This window comes from Corvus moneduloides, chromosome 10 (genome assembly GCF_009650955.1).
Source record: "Corvus moneduloides isolate bCorMon1 chromosome 10, bCorMon1.pri, whole genome shotgun sequence".
Classification (NCBI taxonomy): domain Eukaryota; kingdom Metazoa; phylum Chordata; class Aves; order Passeriformes; family Corvidae; genus Corvus; species Corvus moneduloides.
Genome location: NC_045485.1, coordinates 19,588,687 through 19,607,416, shown reverse-complemented (window position 1 = coordinate 19,607,416; position 18,730 = coordinate 19,588,687). Strand labels below are relative to the sequence as shown.

Here is an 18,730-nt window from a genome sequence, read left to right as displayed (position 1 = left end):
CCTGCCACAATTAGAGAGACCCCTCTCTTTCTTTTTATTTTTGTTCTTGCCCCCCTTTTTGAGTTCCTGTCTTTTATAGCTCCTTGACCATGGTACCTTCACCCACTTCCCCATCCCATTCACTCTGTTTCAATTTTTGCCACTAATTTGCTGTTTTCTTTTCTCACCCCAACTGTATCATGGCACCATGCCTTTGTTCTTTCCACTTCTGTGTCTTCTGACCTTTCTTGGTAGCTATCTTCTCTTCGGAGATCACCCTATGCCTGTTATGCCAAGAGCTCCTGATCCTGTTCCTATTTCTTTTGCATTCTCTAAGTAGACTTCCCCTGTCTAGTTCCTCCTCACCAGGGAGGTGATGGCTGTAGATGCACAGCATACAAAAGAAGGACCCATTCCGAGCTGTTGAATAGTCTTGATGCCGCAGCAATCCTAGCAGTTGGGATGAGCAGCTTCAGAGAATTGCAGCTGCAGTGGAGGGCACTTCCACTGGGGTTTCAAGTGACGTGATCTTTTACAGCAAAATCAGTGAAGTGTTGCCATTTGTAGGACCTCACCCTGTCAATAACCCTTTACAAGACTGAGTAGCATTTCAAACTGGTGAACTGATCTGGCATTATTTATTTTTTTATTGCTCTGTGGGGGTTTCTTTTTCAGCTGAATAAGTTATCGCATCCATACGGCGGGAAAACATATTTTATTTTGCAAGAAATATTTGGTGCTTTTTAGCTAATGCATCATACCAAAACCTCAACCTTTGGAAGATACCCAGAATAGAAAAATCAGTCCAGTCTCAAAATTATGCATATATAATGGAAGAAGGCACACAAATTTTAGGTGTCTCAGGTGTTTGTAATTTTGTCATCTGATCTGTAGTATTTGTGCACTTCTGCTGAATGAAAAGCTGTCAATCAATGTGCTTCTCTGAGTAGTTAATATTTATAGGGAATAATAAAACTGCTTTATTTAGGATTCTCTCAGCTATCCCTGTTATTCCATCCAACAGAACAACTGCTAGTGATAGACTGGTGGCAAGATTGATTTGTTCAAAAAAATTACCAGGTAAAAAGGTTCCTTTGTTTTATTTTGTTCTTTAAATGATCCACTCGAGTAAATTAGAGAAAAATTATTTCACATATCTAAGAGAGGCTCCCTTGTTCTATATTGTCTTCTGTTTTACCCATACTTGGTTGAGATTCTTCATGTAATCTGCAACATTCTTTCTGCCATTGTTTTAAATATAATACAGTAAGATTTGATGCAGTGATTCAGTTTGTGGTTATAGAAAATTGAGGCAGATGAGTTACACTGATTTACATATTTGCAAATATATGCAAATACACAGTATTGCCATATGGTCTTAGGTCCCCAGAAGTGCTGGTGACCTACTTGGGTATTTCAGTTAACAGAATATGATCTTCTGCCTCTTCGTGTTTTATACATTTCAAAAGGCAGTATTCTTCTTATTTTCTATGTAACATTTCTGAAAAGGATCCTGCAATGTTTGAATTATGGTAAAGCATCTGTGAGATCAAAGTCTTCTTCGATGTTTTCTGTAGCTGGATTGCTGTTTTCTGCTGCAGAAGGCAAGAGATCCTCATTTGTGAATTCTCTGGGAAAGCTAGGAGGGGCTAGAAAGCCCACAAGTTGTTTCCATGGTTTTCCAGGACATCTGGGGTGAGGAGATTCTGGGCGATCTGGCAATCCATGAAATAAAGAAGTATCAGGAAGAGTTAGTGGCTCTGCAGGTCTACTGGTTTCCTTCCTTGCAATCCCTGTATTAACCAGCTCCAGTGCTATTTCAGCACTGGCTGTTGGGAGGGTTTCATTTTGATTAAAACCCCTTTCATTTGACTCCTCAGAAGATTTGGGGTTTGGATGTTTATGTTTATTCTTTTTACAGTGTTTTTTATGCCCACACCCATGGCCACTTCTGTGCCCACAACCAATTTCATGCCTATGCCTTTTGTCATTCTCATGATCCTTTTTAACTCCATGCCTGTGCTTATGCCTGTGTTTGTGCCTGTGTCTATGCTCAGGTTCACCTTCGCCTTCTGGTTCCTGTCCATCGTCTTTCCTCGTTCCTGTGCTAGGGCTTTGACTTTCTCCTTCATTTTTATCAGCATGTGAAGCTGCATTTGGCTGGCTTAGCATCACAGCGCTCCGGAAAGGTGTGAATCCAGGAGGCCTTCTTGCAAAGAACACCTAAAAAACATTACAATAATAGCCACGTTTGTTACATGAAAAAGAACAATTGCTTCAGATTTGGGAAATTCAGAAGCTGTCTCATTGCAGTACATGAATCATTTAGCAGATTTTTAAACTAAAATCTAAACTAAATAATTAGCTCTTCTGTGGTAAGCATACAAACATAAACATCCTCACAAATAACTCTGGAGTATTTTAGCAGCTATATGTGTAAAGGAAAAAATTCTGTATCCCTGAAATTTTGTCAGTGTAAGGGAGGAATGATACTACAGAGAGCAAAACACATGTACTGGTTTTAGTTTATGAACAATACAGTTGGATTCTAGGAATAAATGTCCCAGCACTTGTTAGAGTGTTACACTCTCATGTATAGAACCAATTTATGCTGAAGGTTAACACATCTCTGAGTAGCATCAATGGCAGAATATACAGAAGATCTGTGTCATTTTGTTATATGAAATGTAACTATTCAATTTTTTACTTCTAGATTTGACATATGCATTTCAGAATACTGCCTGGAAATAACACACAGAGGTTAAAGCTGATAATATCAAACATTCTGTTGTTATTAGGTCAGCTCTACTCCCTCATCAGTGTTCAACTGGAAGAGAAAGGCTGAATACACGGTGTACAGTCACAGTCCAACACAAGTTTCATTTCTCTCCACCAAAGTCTCTGATCATTATCTAGCTGCAAATCAGAGTTATTTGGGTTGAAGCTAAATTTGAAAGTTGATATGGATAAAATATTGTAGTGAAAATAAAGAGGAGAGACATTAGTTCATACATAACAAATGAATATGCTGAGCACAGTGAAGTTATTACTTATGAGGGCAGGTTAATCTGTCTTTATTCAGTGTCGCACTGGAATATCTGCATTTATTAAAAACTCTGCAATCATCAAAAATGTCTGATAATAAAAATATTTGTATTCCATTTTGAGATTTTCAAACTGACTCTCATTCAGGACTCATTCATTGTGGAGCTGAGTAGGAAGAAATTGGAAGATCGTTCTGCAGAGACTGACAGCTGTGGCAGCTGCCAGTTGACTAATACAGAAAGGTTCGTGGATGCTTTGGAAATCTGTGTGCTATAATTATTATATTGGCAAATACATTTTTATTTCAACTTTTAAACCTAGTGTGAGTAGTAATTTGAGGGAGTTGATGGGGCTTGATACTTCACAACTCAACTGACAATGCAGAGGAAGCAGCCAATCGGCAGAACTTCTCCCTGTCCTGGTGCCTTTGTTTGTGTGATCACCTTGTTGGCCATTGTCTCACCTTGTGGTGACACTGCTTTGATGTAACAGGTTGTTGAAGTTAGAGGGTGAGAGAGAAGAGTGTGACATTAACGAGGCTGTTAAAAGAACTGTGTTCCTTTATTTTTTGGTATAAAATATGGGATAATTTGGAATGGATTAAGAATTTATTGACTGCCTTTGTCCTATGCTCAGCTTAAGAGGATGGGTAATGAAGAAGAATCTTACCGCTTGATGTTTTTCAGAGCAGTTCACCTGGGGATAGATTTTATCCTGCCATGGGATCACGTGAATTTGTGCTTTACATGACAGTGATGCCTGTTGACAAAACAAAAACCAGCACATTAAGGCAACAAAGCTTCAGACACAAAGGAAGAGACTTGGGCCTGAAAAAGAAACTTTTTTAAAACAATACTTTAAAATCCTTGGAACTTTAACCAAATATATATGAAATCTGTATTAGCGATGAATACTTCTGCACTGGGGCACATCATGGTTTAGCTTTTCAAGGTTATAGTATGCCTGTGTGAACACTTTAATTCAACTTTGGATTTCAGATTGGATCTTGAAAATTGGATTTTTCATCTCCATCACTTTTGGAGCACTAACTGCTTAATCTTCATGATATTCCTAAGAAATATTTTTTGTTGATGGTATTTCTCCCACTAAAAATTGGGAAATTGAAATAAAGGCTTATTTTTTTCTTTTTAGTGCCTGCTACACTAACAAATTTTAAAATCTCACAGATAAGCACTGTTCATACGGTGGGAAAAGAGATGGGAGATAAAAGCTCTTTCCCCAAACAACTCTCTTGCCGATGGTTTCTGGCCCTCTCAGCATTCCTTTCCAGTGTCCAGAACACATTTTCCCACTATCAACAGCATGGCACGCACGCCAGAAATGTCATTCCTTTGCACACAAGTAACACTTCAGTCTCATGTTTTCCTTAGCTGCAAGTCCACAGAGTCAGGAGGATTGCAGCTATTTCGTTTGGCAGCAGCCTCCTCCTCTCCTTTCTTTGATTGATTATTATCAAAAGAAAGTTCCTTTGGTTTTGCAGTGAACACTGATCCTGCAGCTGGAGTGATTCAGTTTAAGTTTCAGCGTTTCTTAACTTGGGTTACAAGCAGTGAAGGCTGCCCTTCTTGAAACAAAAGTTTACTGAAAGAGGTAACAGAATCCAGGATGTGATTTTACTTAAGCCTTTACAGTTTCTGATGCAAATGAATTTGTCCTTTAGAAACATTACAGTTGGCAACATTATCATTACTTACACTGTTGTATGTGGCTGTACAGTCCTCATTAAGTTTTTCAAACTCACTCTTAGAGCAGTTTGTCTTCCAGACAGTAAATTTGACTTGATACTTTTTTCCTGCAACCACCTGAAAAATTAGCAAGAAGGTTTTCTGTGCTCAAAGCATTTTAATGAAAAGGGTTCACAGGAAAGATGATTTTCTACACTGCTTATATTCTACAAGTCCTAAGCACTGGGCCAACATATGTTAAGAACAATATTAAAATATTTGGCAGTAAACTTATCTGCTTCTAATCAAGTAACTTATTTATTCCAGTTTCTGTTCTCAAAAATTCTAGCATTGAAGCTGAAGAAAACAGAAAAGGTCAGAATAATATTGGGCCCACAATTATTAAATGTCTGTAGTAATTTCATGAGTAACAGATGAAATCATTAGTGATAGCACTGTAGAGAGCCAAATATGATGTCAGAAAAGTGGAATGTGAGTAAAACAAAGTGTGTGATGAACAGGCTCAGTTAAAAATGAACCTATTTGCCAAACGCATTAAAGAGAGAAACTGCATGGGTTCAAGAATGTGCCTGCTTTGAGTTCTCTTAGTATTTTTCACAGAGCTTGAAATAATATATCTTTCTTCAGGGACATCAGGCAAGCCACGAAATTCTGTTTCCCTGAAATCTATTTTAAAGGTGTATGCATGCTAATATCAGTCATGATAGGGAGTCAGAAAGAAGTTTGAACGAAGAAATGGCACAGATATTATCAGTAAGATAATATAAGCTATTTGGAAAAATTCTGGTGTGCTTTTAGTGCCTTCTCCAGTGACACCTCATGCTCAGGAGTAGTTGTGACCAAGTATTTTCTGAACTACTCCACTGCCAAATTTTCGATTCTATGCTAAACTTCTGTTTTGATATGTTGGGATGATGCCATGATGATTTTTTGCCTTTTCTTTTATACCCCTGTTATACCTTTTTACAATTTCTGTATTCTTAGTGTTTTTTGCCTACATTCTTGGACTTGTTTGTTCAGCTAGGAGGCTAAACATTTTAGAAGCTTTGTAGGTAGGGGTTAGTGTGCCCCAGACCCCAAGGTCCTCTCCAGAACACATTCTGTAAACTAAGATAGAACCATCCAGGGGAAGGTTCCTTGGGGAGGGGGGGACTCATTCAAGCCTCTCATTGGGGAATTTTGGATAGATATGCTAATTAGTAAGACCTATAATGTTATACCAGATCTTTTGGGAGGGGCATTGTGATGTGCATTTCGGTGCATTTGACCTGGACATAGTGTACCTAAGGATCCTTAAAATAAATACCAAGGTAAAATCCATTTTTCCCTTCTAACCATGTTTGACTCTTGATTTTAAGACCAGGAAAAGGCATCAGGGACAGTAAAGTAGGTTTATGCAAATGCTGACCAATATTATCCTCCTGACTCCTTGTCCTTATTCAAGCTCAATTTATCTGTATGTCTTTAGTTAAGCACAGATGTCCTTTTCTGAATCTAGCTAGAGTATTATTAGCAGCGCAATCAGTATGTAAACCAGCAGATTTCTAAGGGAAATTAAGAAGCCTCATTTCTTGGACCATACAACAGCTGTAGGGTGGACACTGCCTAAAATAACATGGAGAGTATTGTTGTGGTGGATCAAGGGAGTAGTCCTGTCTAATAAAAATTTTATACTTGAAAAGTCTAAGGTATGTTACAAAGGTAAAAAGTAGGGTAGATACAGAGAAATCAAATACCCTGAGCCAACCTTCTTCACATCCTTTTAAAATCATTTTGTTTTAAGAAAAAAATAAAAATTCAAGAGATGGGAAATTTTTGAATAATTTTTGAATGCAAGCCAATATGGATTAGATTTTACATGAAAAATTGCATGGATGTTTCAGTTACCACATGTATCAGCACTTAGACAAATACATTATTTCAAATCTAAATACAAACTTTAGCTAACATTCAGCTCAGGCCAATAATAATGTCATGTCTGTCCCTCATCTGGGATATATCCCAACCTGAACTGTCGCTGATTGTATTTCTCCAACTTTATAGTAGAAATCATCATTGCTCTCCAAATTATACTTCTCCATAGAAACCTTCAGTAGTTCCTTCAGTTCTGGACTGTCGTTTGGGATAGTCCTTGGACAACCTGGGCAAATGGCAGCAACCACTGTTTCTTGAACTGAAAGAGACCAACAGGTTTCAGATCTAAGAAACAAAAGATTCAATGTAGATAAAGACAGTTACGAAGCCCTGCTTTCTGGAACTCTTCATATTTGGGTCTATGAAATGAAACCAAAATATATCTGAGTTTTATATGATCAGCAATATCATATCTCGGTTGTGTAAAAGAACATCAGCACCTACTGCCACATGAGACGCTTAACAACAGTTTTCTCACAGAAACAAGAATTATGTGGACCAGTTGTGAGTAGCCAGGAAATATGGAGAGGGAACAGCTACACATATGGAAAGACCTGATTTGAGTGAAATGAGAGGTGCATGTAATTGGCAATGAATTTTTCTGTTGAAGAAAACCTAGTCTGAATGGGTAAGAATGCAGCACTTCCTACATGGAGTAGTATCTGTGTCCAGATAGGCTGGAGGAAAAAGTAACAATACCTAACAATAAGAGACATTGAAAACTGTGGAACTTTCAAAATCAATAGTGCCTAAGGCATACCTGGAAGTTTGCAGTCGCTGATGCTATCCACGATCTCTGCCTGAAGATTCTGAAATGCTTTGGCCTCACATTTAGCTACACGCTGGAGTAAAAAATGCAAAAAAGCTCCTTGTTATTTAGAAATAATGAACAAACTCACATCCTAATACCTTCCCACTAACAGTATAAGTCAAGCATGCTTCTAATAATTCCTTCCTTCCTTCCTGCTCTCCTTCCTGCCTTCCTCTGGTAGCCAGAAGTCTGACAGACAGTCTGCAGAGGCAATAAATAATCAGGGTTCTAAAGGATCACTCAGAGAAAATAACACCCTGAAAGAGAAGCCAAATGAACTATTTTTATGTGTTCATTACAGAAAAAAAAATGAGGATGTTTACAAGCCAGAATAATATTTTATGGAGAACTCCATGGAATTTCTGTCTCAAACTGTGAAGACCAAAAAGAAAATTACACAATTATCAAATCAAACGTTAATGTGTTTCTTGTATTTTCTCAGGTTTTCTAAAGGACCTGTGGTAGATAACTTGCTTAAAATTGCATTGATATCTTAAAGCTGGAAGACAGCAGATATTGATCCTGAGGAGTTTTTTCAAAGGTTACAGAGCCTAAAACCAATTCCACCATTCCAGTGATTAAAAATGGTAATAAGGAAAGAACTAGGGGCAATGAATACACCCAGGAGAGACTGAGGTTTTGTGGTAAACAGAAGTCATATTTTGCTGATTTGTCAAAGTTCTTCAAAGCATCAACAAAGGTGGGTAAAGAGACCTCTTGATATACAGAGATTTTCAAAAAGGTTTTGGTGAAATCCTTTATCAAAGACTAAAGAAACCTTTAACTGTAGAATAAAAAGGAAGACTTAAAATTCAGGATCAAGATCTTAGCTATGACAGTTACTTGAAGATGCAATTATAAAAAATCTAATTAGTAGTATTTTAGAAAAGCTAATGAAGAATAATGTCAAGGCTTATTATCCAGCTTAAAGGGACTGATATAATGTCCCAGTATAGCTCGGCTCATACGTGTGTTGAATACAGGGTGCAATTCTGGTCCTCCCGTTTAAAAATTAATAGTACAGAGCTAAATAAAGGTACAAGAAAACTTGCTTGGAATTTGGTCATTCCAAGGTATGGAATATTCTTGGAATATGGTATTCTAATAATATCTGTCAATGATCTATTAGCAAGTTCAGGGGATAAGTGCTAAAAATCTAATTCCAGAAGCCCTGTGTGACCAAAGCAGTATGTGAGTGAGGCAGTGCTCCTGCAGTAGGTGAGGTGACAGAAGTCATCACCTCTCAGTGACAGCTGGGGAAACTCAGACTCAAGCAGATTAAATAACTTGCTTAAGGTTTAAGGGCACATGGGTAATGGAGGGAATTGCTTCCGCTAGTCGAACTCTCATGCTTTTGTTATTTACCAGTGTTGTCATTATTCCCTTTTTTGATCAATACTTCTGAAACGTTCTTGAGATGTACAAGGAGTAATTTTTGAACAGGAGAGGCTCTTGAATGTAACACTCACTGGTGCATTTCCTCAACAGCTAAAACAGATGCCAGTCTGTCCCCTCTCATTTACCACCACTGTTCATAGTGACTCTGCATTCCTGTGCTCTGCCTTGGGTTTGCAAAATTGTTTTTCTGATCCCCACATGACCTGGTTCAGGGAGGTCAGTTGAGAGAGGAAGCTTCTATTTTTGGTGCAACTGCTTCAGTTCCAGGTCAGAGAAGCTGAGGGAGTACCTGGGTTTGCAGCACTGTTTAGCTGGATTATGTATATTTGTTAATAAATTTCTTTTGAAGCTCTGTTGTTTGGTCTGTGGTAGAGGTTAAGTAATAATTCAACTATTTACTTTTCTTAGAAAATATGTCTTAGACTGGAAATTGTGCTAATTTTAGTTATCACTTCTTGGGTTGTACATGAGTAACTCCTTGAATATCTGGATAGAAACTTCTCAAGGGATTTATTATTTGGGTGAGACTGGTTAGATTCTTTAGAGTAATCTGTAAGCTTTTCAGTTGTCCTCTTAGTCACTGATTCAGAAGAAGACATGGATGTCCTAATTGCATAAATAGACAGTTATTTATAAGACTGGATTTAAACTTTGTTCACAAAGTGAAGAAAGGCTTTAAGTATTTTCTTGAGTCAGATCTTAATGATTATTTGTTAATGTGATATTTTCTTGATAAACAGATTTTGAAGATTACTTACACCTCTAGAAGTGATTTTGCATTCTGCAGTTAGATCTGGAAATTGGTCTTTGGAGCAATTAGTCTCCTCAATTTCATATTTTATTATGTAATTCCATCCAGCTACCACCTGGAAGAGATATTTAGGTTCTACATTATGTAAAAAAATATAAACTTGAAAATTAAGCTATTACGTGAGATTAGCAAAGAAAGCAAAACTGCTCATCTAGTGCCTTCCATCTATCAAATCACTTTGCAGTCATTAAGCCATAGAGTGTTCATGGACAGCCAAAAAAATCTCGTCCTTGCAGTACAAAATGTAAACTAAGTCCTGCTTTTGTTAGAAGTGCACTTTGTATTTGGTGTCCACTTCTGGCAAGCCTGCAGCCTCCTACTGCTGGGTTTCTTGCACTTTTCTCCAAAGATCTGTTACTTATTACTCCCTGTGACAGAAAGCTGGTCTAGATAGATGACTACAGTAATACAGCCTGGCAGGTCCTGCATTCCTGAGCACAGGACACAGTAAAACAGTATCTGAATAATGTAACTTTATATTGCTGGCATAATTTTTTGTTGAGTGTTCTTCATTTATCATCTACCCATAATTGTGTCTATCCTGGGCTTTACCTTCCCACACACACTGTTTTGTCCAGGTTCATAACCCTTTTTAAAATTTTCTCTCTAGGAAGCTGTTCCATTTTCCTCACTATGGCTACTGCTTCTCACCCATGAAATCTCTCCATATCATAGTGTTGGGCCAGGTAACACTGGATTAAAAAGGAGAAATAATCCAATATAGGAACCTTCTATCCCAGATCAATTGGAGGGCTCTGACTTTTCTCTATTTGCCAGAGGTGACATGATGGTTCTCTTTCCAGCTGCTGGATTGCAGTCTGTCGCAACATTTTGTCATGCGGCTTAAATGTTGTGCAAGTTTCTCTTTCAGCAAAGAGGATCGTGTCATCAGTAAATATGAAGAGGACAGTCTGATGTAAATCATGAGTCAAGACTCGTGACATGAGACCAGACATGAGACCAGAAGATGCTTTTTGGCTACCTAAATACATACAGGTTCAAAATAAAAGGGTCTGTGTTTGCTGTTGGGTTGTACACTAGTTAAAAACCAAATAAGAAACTTTACTTTCTAGCAATGTTACACCAGTCCATAGGAGAGCCTTTCACAGGAAAGGAATTCTTGCATGGAATACCAGATGACACAGAATTTCTGCAACCTGAGTAGTCATTTCTTGCAAAGCACATATTCCCGTGAGCAGAAATCTTGTAGCAGGTGGTATGTTATTTTTTTTTGTTTTCTTACTCGTTTTTCCTATGTGAGGTTGACCTGTCCTATAGCACATAGCAGCTGCTGACAAATGGGCCTTATTGCCTGCAAAAACAGAGGTGCCTGCTGGTGTTTGAGAGGCTGGGGAGTATGTGAGACATCTGTGCAGGCTGGCAGCTTTGGCTCACAGCCCCTAGGAGGGATCTGCTCCTGCTGGAGCCTCAGGGCAAGGCCACATGAAGTACCCAGGAGCATCTGAGATGACACAGGATGGATGCATGTGCCAGCACTGAATGCAAATAAACTGGTGCTAAGTACTGGTGAGATACAACTGCAGATAAGGAAAAAAAATATGTATACTATCAGTTAAGATCTCTGAAAATCCAGTAGGGAACTGTTAATGATTCCTAATAAGTGAAGATGATTATTTATAGAGTCTACACTCTATATGCATTTTGTATGCTTTATTATTAAATATAAGCCACCTTAATATCAGAAACATACACAAACCAACAAGGTACCTGCTTTGGGTTGGGTTATTTTGGTAAAATTTAGAGAAAAATCATGTACAAACCTGTCTCTTAGCTTCTTTTATTTCCACAAGCTTAAAAAGAGCAGGTTCATCACTGCCCTTGTTAAACTTTTGAATGGCTTGTTTCAGAATTTCTGACACTTCTGAACCATCACTTGATATATGATGAAAGCATCCAAGACATGGAGCCTCAGTAAGTTTTATCTTTGACACATCTGGGAAAGAAACAAACCAAAAAACATAGGGCTTCATGCAAAACAGCCTTAGGTTTTCATTTTTCCTATCTAGGAGTGAGCAAGAACCTTTCCTGCTTTTAACTGGCGTAATGAGCAAACCCTGTTTTCCAGTTTCAAGACCTACATTCTTGTATTTAGGAACATGCTCTGGTTGTGGTGGCAGGGGCCATCCATGACCTTAAGGTCCAGGCATGATTTTGGCAGTGAACCCCATTCCATCAATTACTGAATCTCAGAAAAACCTTGTGTGTCTTTTTGACGCCATTAAGGAAGGTACCGTACTCATTCTGCCAGGGAAGAGCCAGTGGAGGCTACAACTACAGGGATGGTTTTCAGATTCTTCAAAGCTTACCCAGAGTATGCAGCTGCTTGCTGTCCTCACCACATTTCAGAGTGGGGACTTCAGCAGGAGTGTTTTGGCTCACCCATGTGAGCTGCTGTGGCTCTGAGTACCCCAGGGACTGTGGTTGTACTATTCTGCTGTCCCTGCCAGTCACTGTGGCTGCCAGTTACCACTTGGTGCTAGCTTCAGGCTCAACCAGCTGGACTGGCTGTGGATAGACAAGCTTGACAGGGATGCTCAAACTCCTGTTTCCTACTACTAATCCTATTAACTCTCCTTCCTTTCTAGTAGTCATGGATTGGATTTTCATAAATTAATTTTATAGTTCAGTACATAAATTAATTTCATGAGTCAGTGAGCTTGAGAATGGAAGTGGGACAATATGTGGTCCCGGTGGAGTTGAAATAAAATTTGTGTTCCTGACCTTCAGCTGGCATAAACTGGCTTAAATGGAGTTATGCCAGTTTGCACCAGCCAGGAAATCAGTCCAGGGTCACTTAGATCAAATTATTCCACCAAAGAGGCTGAACAGTGGGGTACCAATACACTGGGGAAATCCCTCACCTGTCAGGTGTGAACAAAGTCTGCCCCTTCGTATTTTTAGCATCACTTGTTTTGACTCAGTAATGACAAATAGATACCTTACAGAAAAGTGTGACCACGTTTTCAGTAAGTAGTCACAAAGGCGATAATGAACCAACAGCACACCCACTTCTAGACCAACTGTCGTCTCAGCACTTTCATAAGGACTATGCTGAACAAATGTGTGTTCTTTTTTCAGAGTTGCTATAACTCGGTAAGAAGAGGTGAATTCTTTAGGCTGAATACCTGATTCATTTAATTTATGTATGGGATTTTTTTGCTTTCTAAGCAAAGATTCAAATCCAAATTTCCTGTGCATTCTCTGTGGGAGTCACACAACTTTTGCTGGCAACTAGGTGTCACCATTGCCTTACGAATGCAGCATTTGTTCAGTGCATGGAGTTTGTGTACTGCAGTTCCTAGAACGACACTGGCTGTAGGTAAAGCCATTTCCGCTTTAAACAAGATAGCTAGGAACAAAAAACAAATACCAGCTGCCACACATCTCAGAAATTTGGGTGAATATTTCTGTAGTTAGTAGTTAGATTAATATTTTAAAGCGAGCTTGGGTATGTCTTTCAGAACACCAGGCATAGAGATCTGGGTTGCAAAGCTTTAAAACAATGTGATCTCTTTTTAATAAGGGAAATTACTATGTGAATATAATAGTCATATATGAATGTCTTACAGGTGAAAAATGTAGTACTGCTTATTGTTAAGGTCTAAAAGATCAGTCTCTTACATAATTATATCACTGTGAGATTTTTATTTTGTAAATGAAATTTTTTTCTTTTCTCATTTGGAGTAAATACTTGTTTTGGTAAACTTTAACAGAAATAATTCAGTCATTTTTTGTTTGGAGAAAATTAAGGTGGAATTTTGTCATACAAAATTTTTTCTAGTAATTCCTGGGAAAATTTTATGCTTAAGTAAGTAAGGACAGAATGTTGAAGTGTGACAAGTTGTATCTAGTCTCTTAAGTTATTGGTATGCTTTTGGTCTTAAGCAAACTAATTTTAACTTGGTATAATTGTAGTGCTTGAAGAAACTTACTACACACACATGTGCTGGTTTTTATTACCCTGGGCAGAAACTGCCTGTGCTTCACTGACTTAGTCTATATGTGCATAACAATGAAGTGAAATTTTATCTTTAGCATGTAGTTGCTTACAAAAGATTATTTATAAATGTCTGACTAGAATGATAAGGACCCTCTACCTTTAAAATTACCTGAAAGTCTCAGTATCATATTTATTCCATTCTTATTTGTCAATGTATTTGTTGAATGCTGTCGCAAACGGTTACATACCTGAGAAAATTCTGCAGTCTTGTGAAACATTAGTTGTTTTATCAGCATCATTCATATGAACTCGAGCTGTGCATTCTCCTGTTTTCTGCAAAAACATATGGCAACAATTGTCTGAAACTTGCTAAAGAAAAATACAGTGCTTTAGCTATTGAACACAGCTGACAGTTGCATACTGAGTTTGGGGAAGAGGTTCGTGTGTATATTTGTAGTAATGTCTAAGTTGCTGTTTTGTTAGTAAAAAAGGATCCGTTTTGTTGATTGTGAGGAAAGTAGGGGACAAACTGAGCACATAACTTGAACAATTGCTTTGTATTTGTATGATGTGTACTGGTTAACTAAAGAATTTACAGTCAGAATAATGGAAATGAATACATGAATATGTATTTATCCGTTTTCCTCTCTGCTAGTTCAAGATATGCAGCGATGACCACGGCATTTTACATAGATTCAAATTATACTGTCACCATCATCCCTTCCTGTGCACTGTCAGAAATAGCAGTGCCATCCCCCAGAAGTGTGTAGTGCCCCTGCAGCACATGGCCCCATTGTACTTCTCCTGGGTGCTCTCTGGTAGCATGAGCCAGACATGCTTGGCACTGCTGAAAGCCCTCTGCCAAATTATCTGCTATAGTGGCTTCCATGTCAGTATTTGGTTGTGCAAGTTTCCATTATACATAATTAATACAAAGTTTTACAGTCCTTAGACTCTCTCAGTCCACATATCTTATGGTGGGTTTATTGTGAACCTTCATATTGAAGCACTGAAATGTTCCTCTCTGCATATATTCAGGATTGTAATGGAAAAGTCAGGATTATAATGGTTAACTTTGGAGTCATAAACATTTCTGCACTGTACTGTAGTCATATAAGCTCTCAAAAGCAACACAGCTAAAAAAGTTAATTCTTCTACTGTATTTTTCCCCAAGCAATTACAGTCCTGGTCATTATGCTGATGTTTCTGCACAGAGAACTTGTAAAGAGGACAGATACTTACAGCCTCTACAGATACTTTGTAATGACAGTGTTGCCAGTGTTTGTTTTCCTCAGTGGCACAAGTGCTTTCGAGTATTCTGTATTTCACATAGAACTGTGGGTCAGGACCTGCCTGGATTAAAACAATATACATGTCATCATTTGCATAGTAATAAATCAAGTGAAAAGATAAGGGTTTCAAAAAAGTAAATACTATTCATTGGTTACCTTAAATTTTATAGTATGGTTTCCCACTCACTGCTGGTTTCTCAGATCTTGGTAGTTCAAATATTAACTTATCTAATTATATTACTTAGCCCTTACCTACAATAACAATATGTTGGTGTAATAGATACAATATGCTCAACTACCTTCATTTTAACTTGTAGTTCCAAGGGGTTTAGAACCAAAAAGAAGGGGTTAGGTTTTATACTCTGATTCAAATGTACTCCAAAAAAAACATTTTGGGTGGCTGCTTGGATAGTTAGCATAAATTACCAGCTTGGACTGTGCTCGTGTCTGACTCCTTTGCTCTCACTCTTGGCCTCCTCCCAGATCTGTCCACTTTCCTTCTGCACAGCTCCCCTGGCAGCCCAGAACCAGCAGCCAGCAGCCCCCAGGCAGCCTGGCAGTGCCCAGACAGCCTCTGCTCGGTGGTAGCAGGGAACTTCAGCTCTGCACAGGAAGGGGTGAGCAGGGATGTGGAGACAGCCTTGGGCGGTGCCTGCAGTTTTCTACAGGCATTGAAGGCTGGGGTGCAGGGCAGGGCAGCCTTGGGAATCCCATAAGATGAAATAAAAAGTATTAAGCAAAGTTTGGGCCGGCAAGTGGAAGTGTTTCAGAAGTTGGTAAATCAGTAAGTGGGCATCTTCTCTTCGCCATAAACCAGGTAGTGGGCCTGTGCCTACAGGTGACAGTGACAACACTGTAAGGTTTGTGATTCATCCTTTAGAGAATATATAAAGTCAGAAATTACTAACCTTTTACAACCACTAAAAATGCTCTGACAATGTGACTTTTCAAACACAAACAAGGCAGCTGCTGTAGTTTAGCACTGGTTATTCTAAAATAGCCAATTATTGTTCTCTGTCTCTGCTGGGAGAATTAAATGATAATTTCTGCCTTAGTGATACCAAAAAAATGAGGCTGAGCTGATGTGGTTGACATGTACTGGATTTACACTGATGTTGACACAGAATTATATTCTGCCATGTCTCAATTCCTGTTGTGTATTGCTACAGGTACGAAGAAGTGTAGAGGTACCTGATATAATGGTGGTAAAACAGGATAAAAGGGGCTCTAAAAATATAGTAGACTTAATCCTCAGCAGGTAGAAATTTACTTTTATGGAATTACATCAGATTATACTATCTGGGACTTAAAAAGAGCCAAATTCTGTTCTCTCTTACGGTGTTCTAAATCTGCAATAAATCAGCTCAGTGAGCAAACAAAATAAGAAAAGACATTGTTTCTGTATTATTTGCTATTAGCTTATTTCATTCCTGTTATGAGCATCTATGCCTTTAACTGGGGCAGGTTTAGTCTTTCACTAGTCAGCTTTTATGTTTTATTACCCTATCAATAATGAATGTACATGAATTTGTAATAACCAGCTATTTAATTAATGCATTCAACATTGTGAGACTAGCGAGGAGTAAAATCTATACTCTTTTTAGAAAAAGAATCTCAAATATGAGGAAATTTCAATTGCAGATTCCTTTTCTCTGTTTTTTACTTAACATTATAATCAAATCAATGATTCAAAGTAATAATTGATTTCCACTTCGTATCTTTTAAGAAACGGAAAGATGAATATCTAGAGAAGGAAAGATGAATAATAACTGCAATAAATATGTATTCTTAAAAATAGAACATTGTTGAAGATAAAATTCTGAAACTCCTATCTGTCCTTTGGGAACACCAGCAAAAGGAAGGTGTTATTACAGATATAGAGATGTTTGCATTTGGCTGTTGCTAAGAATGTATGCAGTTCAGTGAGAACAATGAGACTATTCATTTATTTAATATTAATTGTATAAAGGGCTTTCTGACTTTTTTTGTCTCCACATGCTAAAATCTCCCCAGTGTGTAAACAGAAGCACGAGAGGGCAGGTGCCAGGAGATGTGGGTAGTTTGCTGTAAGTGTTTAGCAATGCATGGCTCCTTTCCGACGTCAATTTCTATCTGGGTAAAAGTGTCTTGTGATTTTGGAGTGCAAAATATTCTCTCTGACACTCTGGATTTCTTGTGGTTTACATCTGAAAATCCAATCCAGTAGAAAAACATGCTAATGTTATTTGCAAATGAAGTAATGCTTGTCATTATTATGGTAATACCATCTTTGTATGCCTCTCCGAGGTAAATACTCTTTTGTTAGATTAAGGCTATACAGAAGGACTCCAGGCAAAGGATCATGTTACATTCTTTTTTTTTTTTTTTTCTGTAATTTTAGCTCTCACCATATTCGACTAAAAGACCACCTAGTGCTTTTAGATAGATCTGTGACTTAGGATTGGTGTCAATCAAATAATATTCACAAACAATCCAGAGTACTGCCAAACTTTATCAGGTGATTCTTTTTCATGTGTGGCACCAGCTCTTCCCAAGTCAAGATTACATCCATATTTTTTAATAAGTGTGGTTTTGCTATTGGTCTGAAAACCTTACAGATGATGGAAAGGGGTAAAATTCCCAACAAAGAAAAAAGAGAACAGAGACTAGTAAGACAAACTGTGTTGGTGATAGAATTTTCTAGTCTTTACTCCTTGCATTAGTAAGCAATTCATCAGCACACAGAGTTGTGCTGATAAAAACATAATATACATCCCTGCTTGTCATGGGAACAAGTATCTTACTGTGCAAGTCACTTTGATTTTTTAAAACATTTTTGGAAGACACTGTGCTATCATGCTTGCCCCCTTAAAAATGAGATGGAGATAAGCTGATTCCGAGTTCATAAACAATTCCAACATTTTTCTTTTTGCAAAGTCTACTTACAGTTCTCTTGGCTTCCATCACCACGTATAGAGCAAATTGGTTACCAGTTGCTCTGTCTTCATTGTATTTCTTCAGTGCTGCATCAACAGCTTTAAAGACATCAGGGTCATCACAGTCCGAAAACTCAAATGCAAGAGAGGTGGCTCTGCTAGAGAAAAAACTACAGCAGAGCACTAGTACAGTGAAGGCCTTCATAATTGGATAAAAAAGGCCCCCTGAATTAGAAGGGTCTTTAAAAACCAAATGGGAAAGGAATGCCTGACAGGATTTTAGTCACCTCTTCTGTTTTTCAGGAGCAATAGCTAAGTAAACAGAATGAGTGGGTTGCTGGGGTTGGTTGGTTCTCATCATACCCTGTTTATACTGCAAATAAACTTCTGAGTTCATCTAAACAAACTTTGTTTGTTCACCAGAAGGACACTAAGGTTATCCACCTGCCATCACGATAACAGGATAAATGGCTGCAGCTGGGGACCAGTTTAGGCAAAGCAAAAGAGAAGGAAGTGTGTGTAGCTTTCTGACTTTTTACCACCTAAACCGCTACTGAGAATGAATTTTACAAGGCTTAAATAAAACACCCGAGAAGGTCACAGTGACAATGAAGTTTTGGACAACAACCTTGTAAATTTTATAGATCTGTTTAGTGTTCAGGCTGCAACAGTTCTGAGAACTACAGTACTCAGAACGCCTTTGGAAAAAGTCTTTGGACAGATGCATGTGGTTGAATGTCATGTAACCCTTCAAGAACACTTGATAAACCTTGTTCTTCACAGTCCTGTTGGAAAGTCCATCTCTGCTGCCATGTGGAGACTGCCTGGACTATGGATTAGTCAGTGATCATAGTGCTTTTTTATCATTACAGGTATGTGACACCCAAGAACAAAGGAT

General features: G+C 38.2%; 1 protein-coding gene across 1 annotated transcript; it reads right to left on the bottom strand.

The window, feature by feature from the left end:
• Positions 1-1,060: 1,060 nt before the first annotated feature.
• On the bottom strand, positions 1,061-18,143 carry KNG1 (kininogen 1). The gene is made up of 11 exons (XM_032120024.1): positions 17,843-18,143; positions 14,868-14,978; positions 13,874-13,958; positions 11,446-11,618; positions 9,612-9,719; positions 7,405-7,486; positions 6,737-6,903; positions 4,740-4,847; positions 3,694-3,783; positions 2,043-2,202; positions 1,061-1,694 (listed from the first exon to the last, which is right to left on the bottom strand). The coding sequence occupies exons 1-11, from the start codon at positions 18,035-18,037 to the stop codon at positions 1,507-1,509; spliced, it is 1,467 nt and encodes a 488-aa protein (XP_031975915.1). The 5' UTR covers positions 18,038-18,143; the 3' UTR covers positions 1,061-1,506.
• Between the last annotated feature and the right edge of the window lie 587 nt (positions 18,144-18,730).

Bases quoted from the DNA above. Each gene is read 5' to 3' on its own strand.
- KNG1 (XM_032120024.1), bottom strand. From the start codon at position 18,037: ATGAAGGCCTTCACTGTACTAGTGCTCTGCTGTAGTTTTTTCTCTAGC. The intron at 4,848-6,736 runs GTTGGGATATAT...CTAATTTTTCAG, and splicing joins TACAATCAGCGACAGTTCAG to GTGGTTGCAGGAAAAAAGTA. The intron at 1,695-2,042 runs GTGAACCTGAGC...ATGGATTGCCAG, and splicing joins ACAGGAACCAGAAGGCGAAG to ATCGCCCAGAATCTCCTCAC.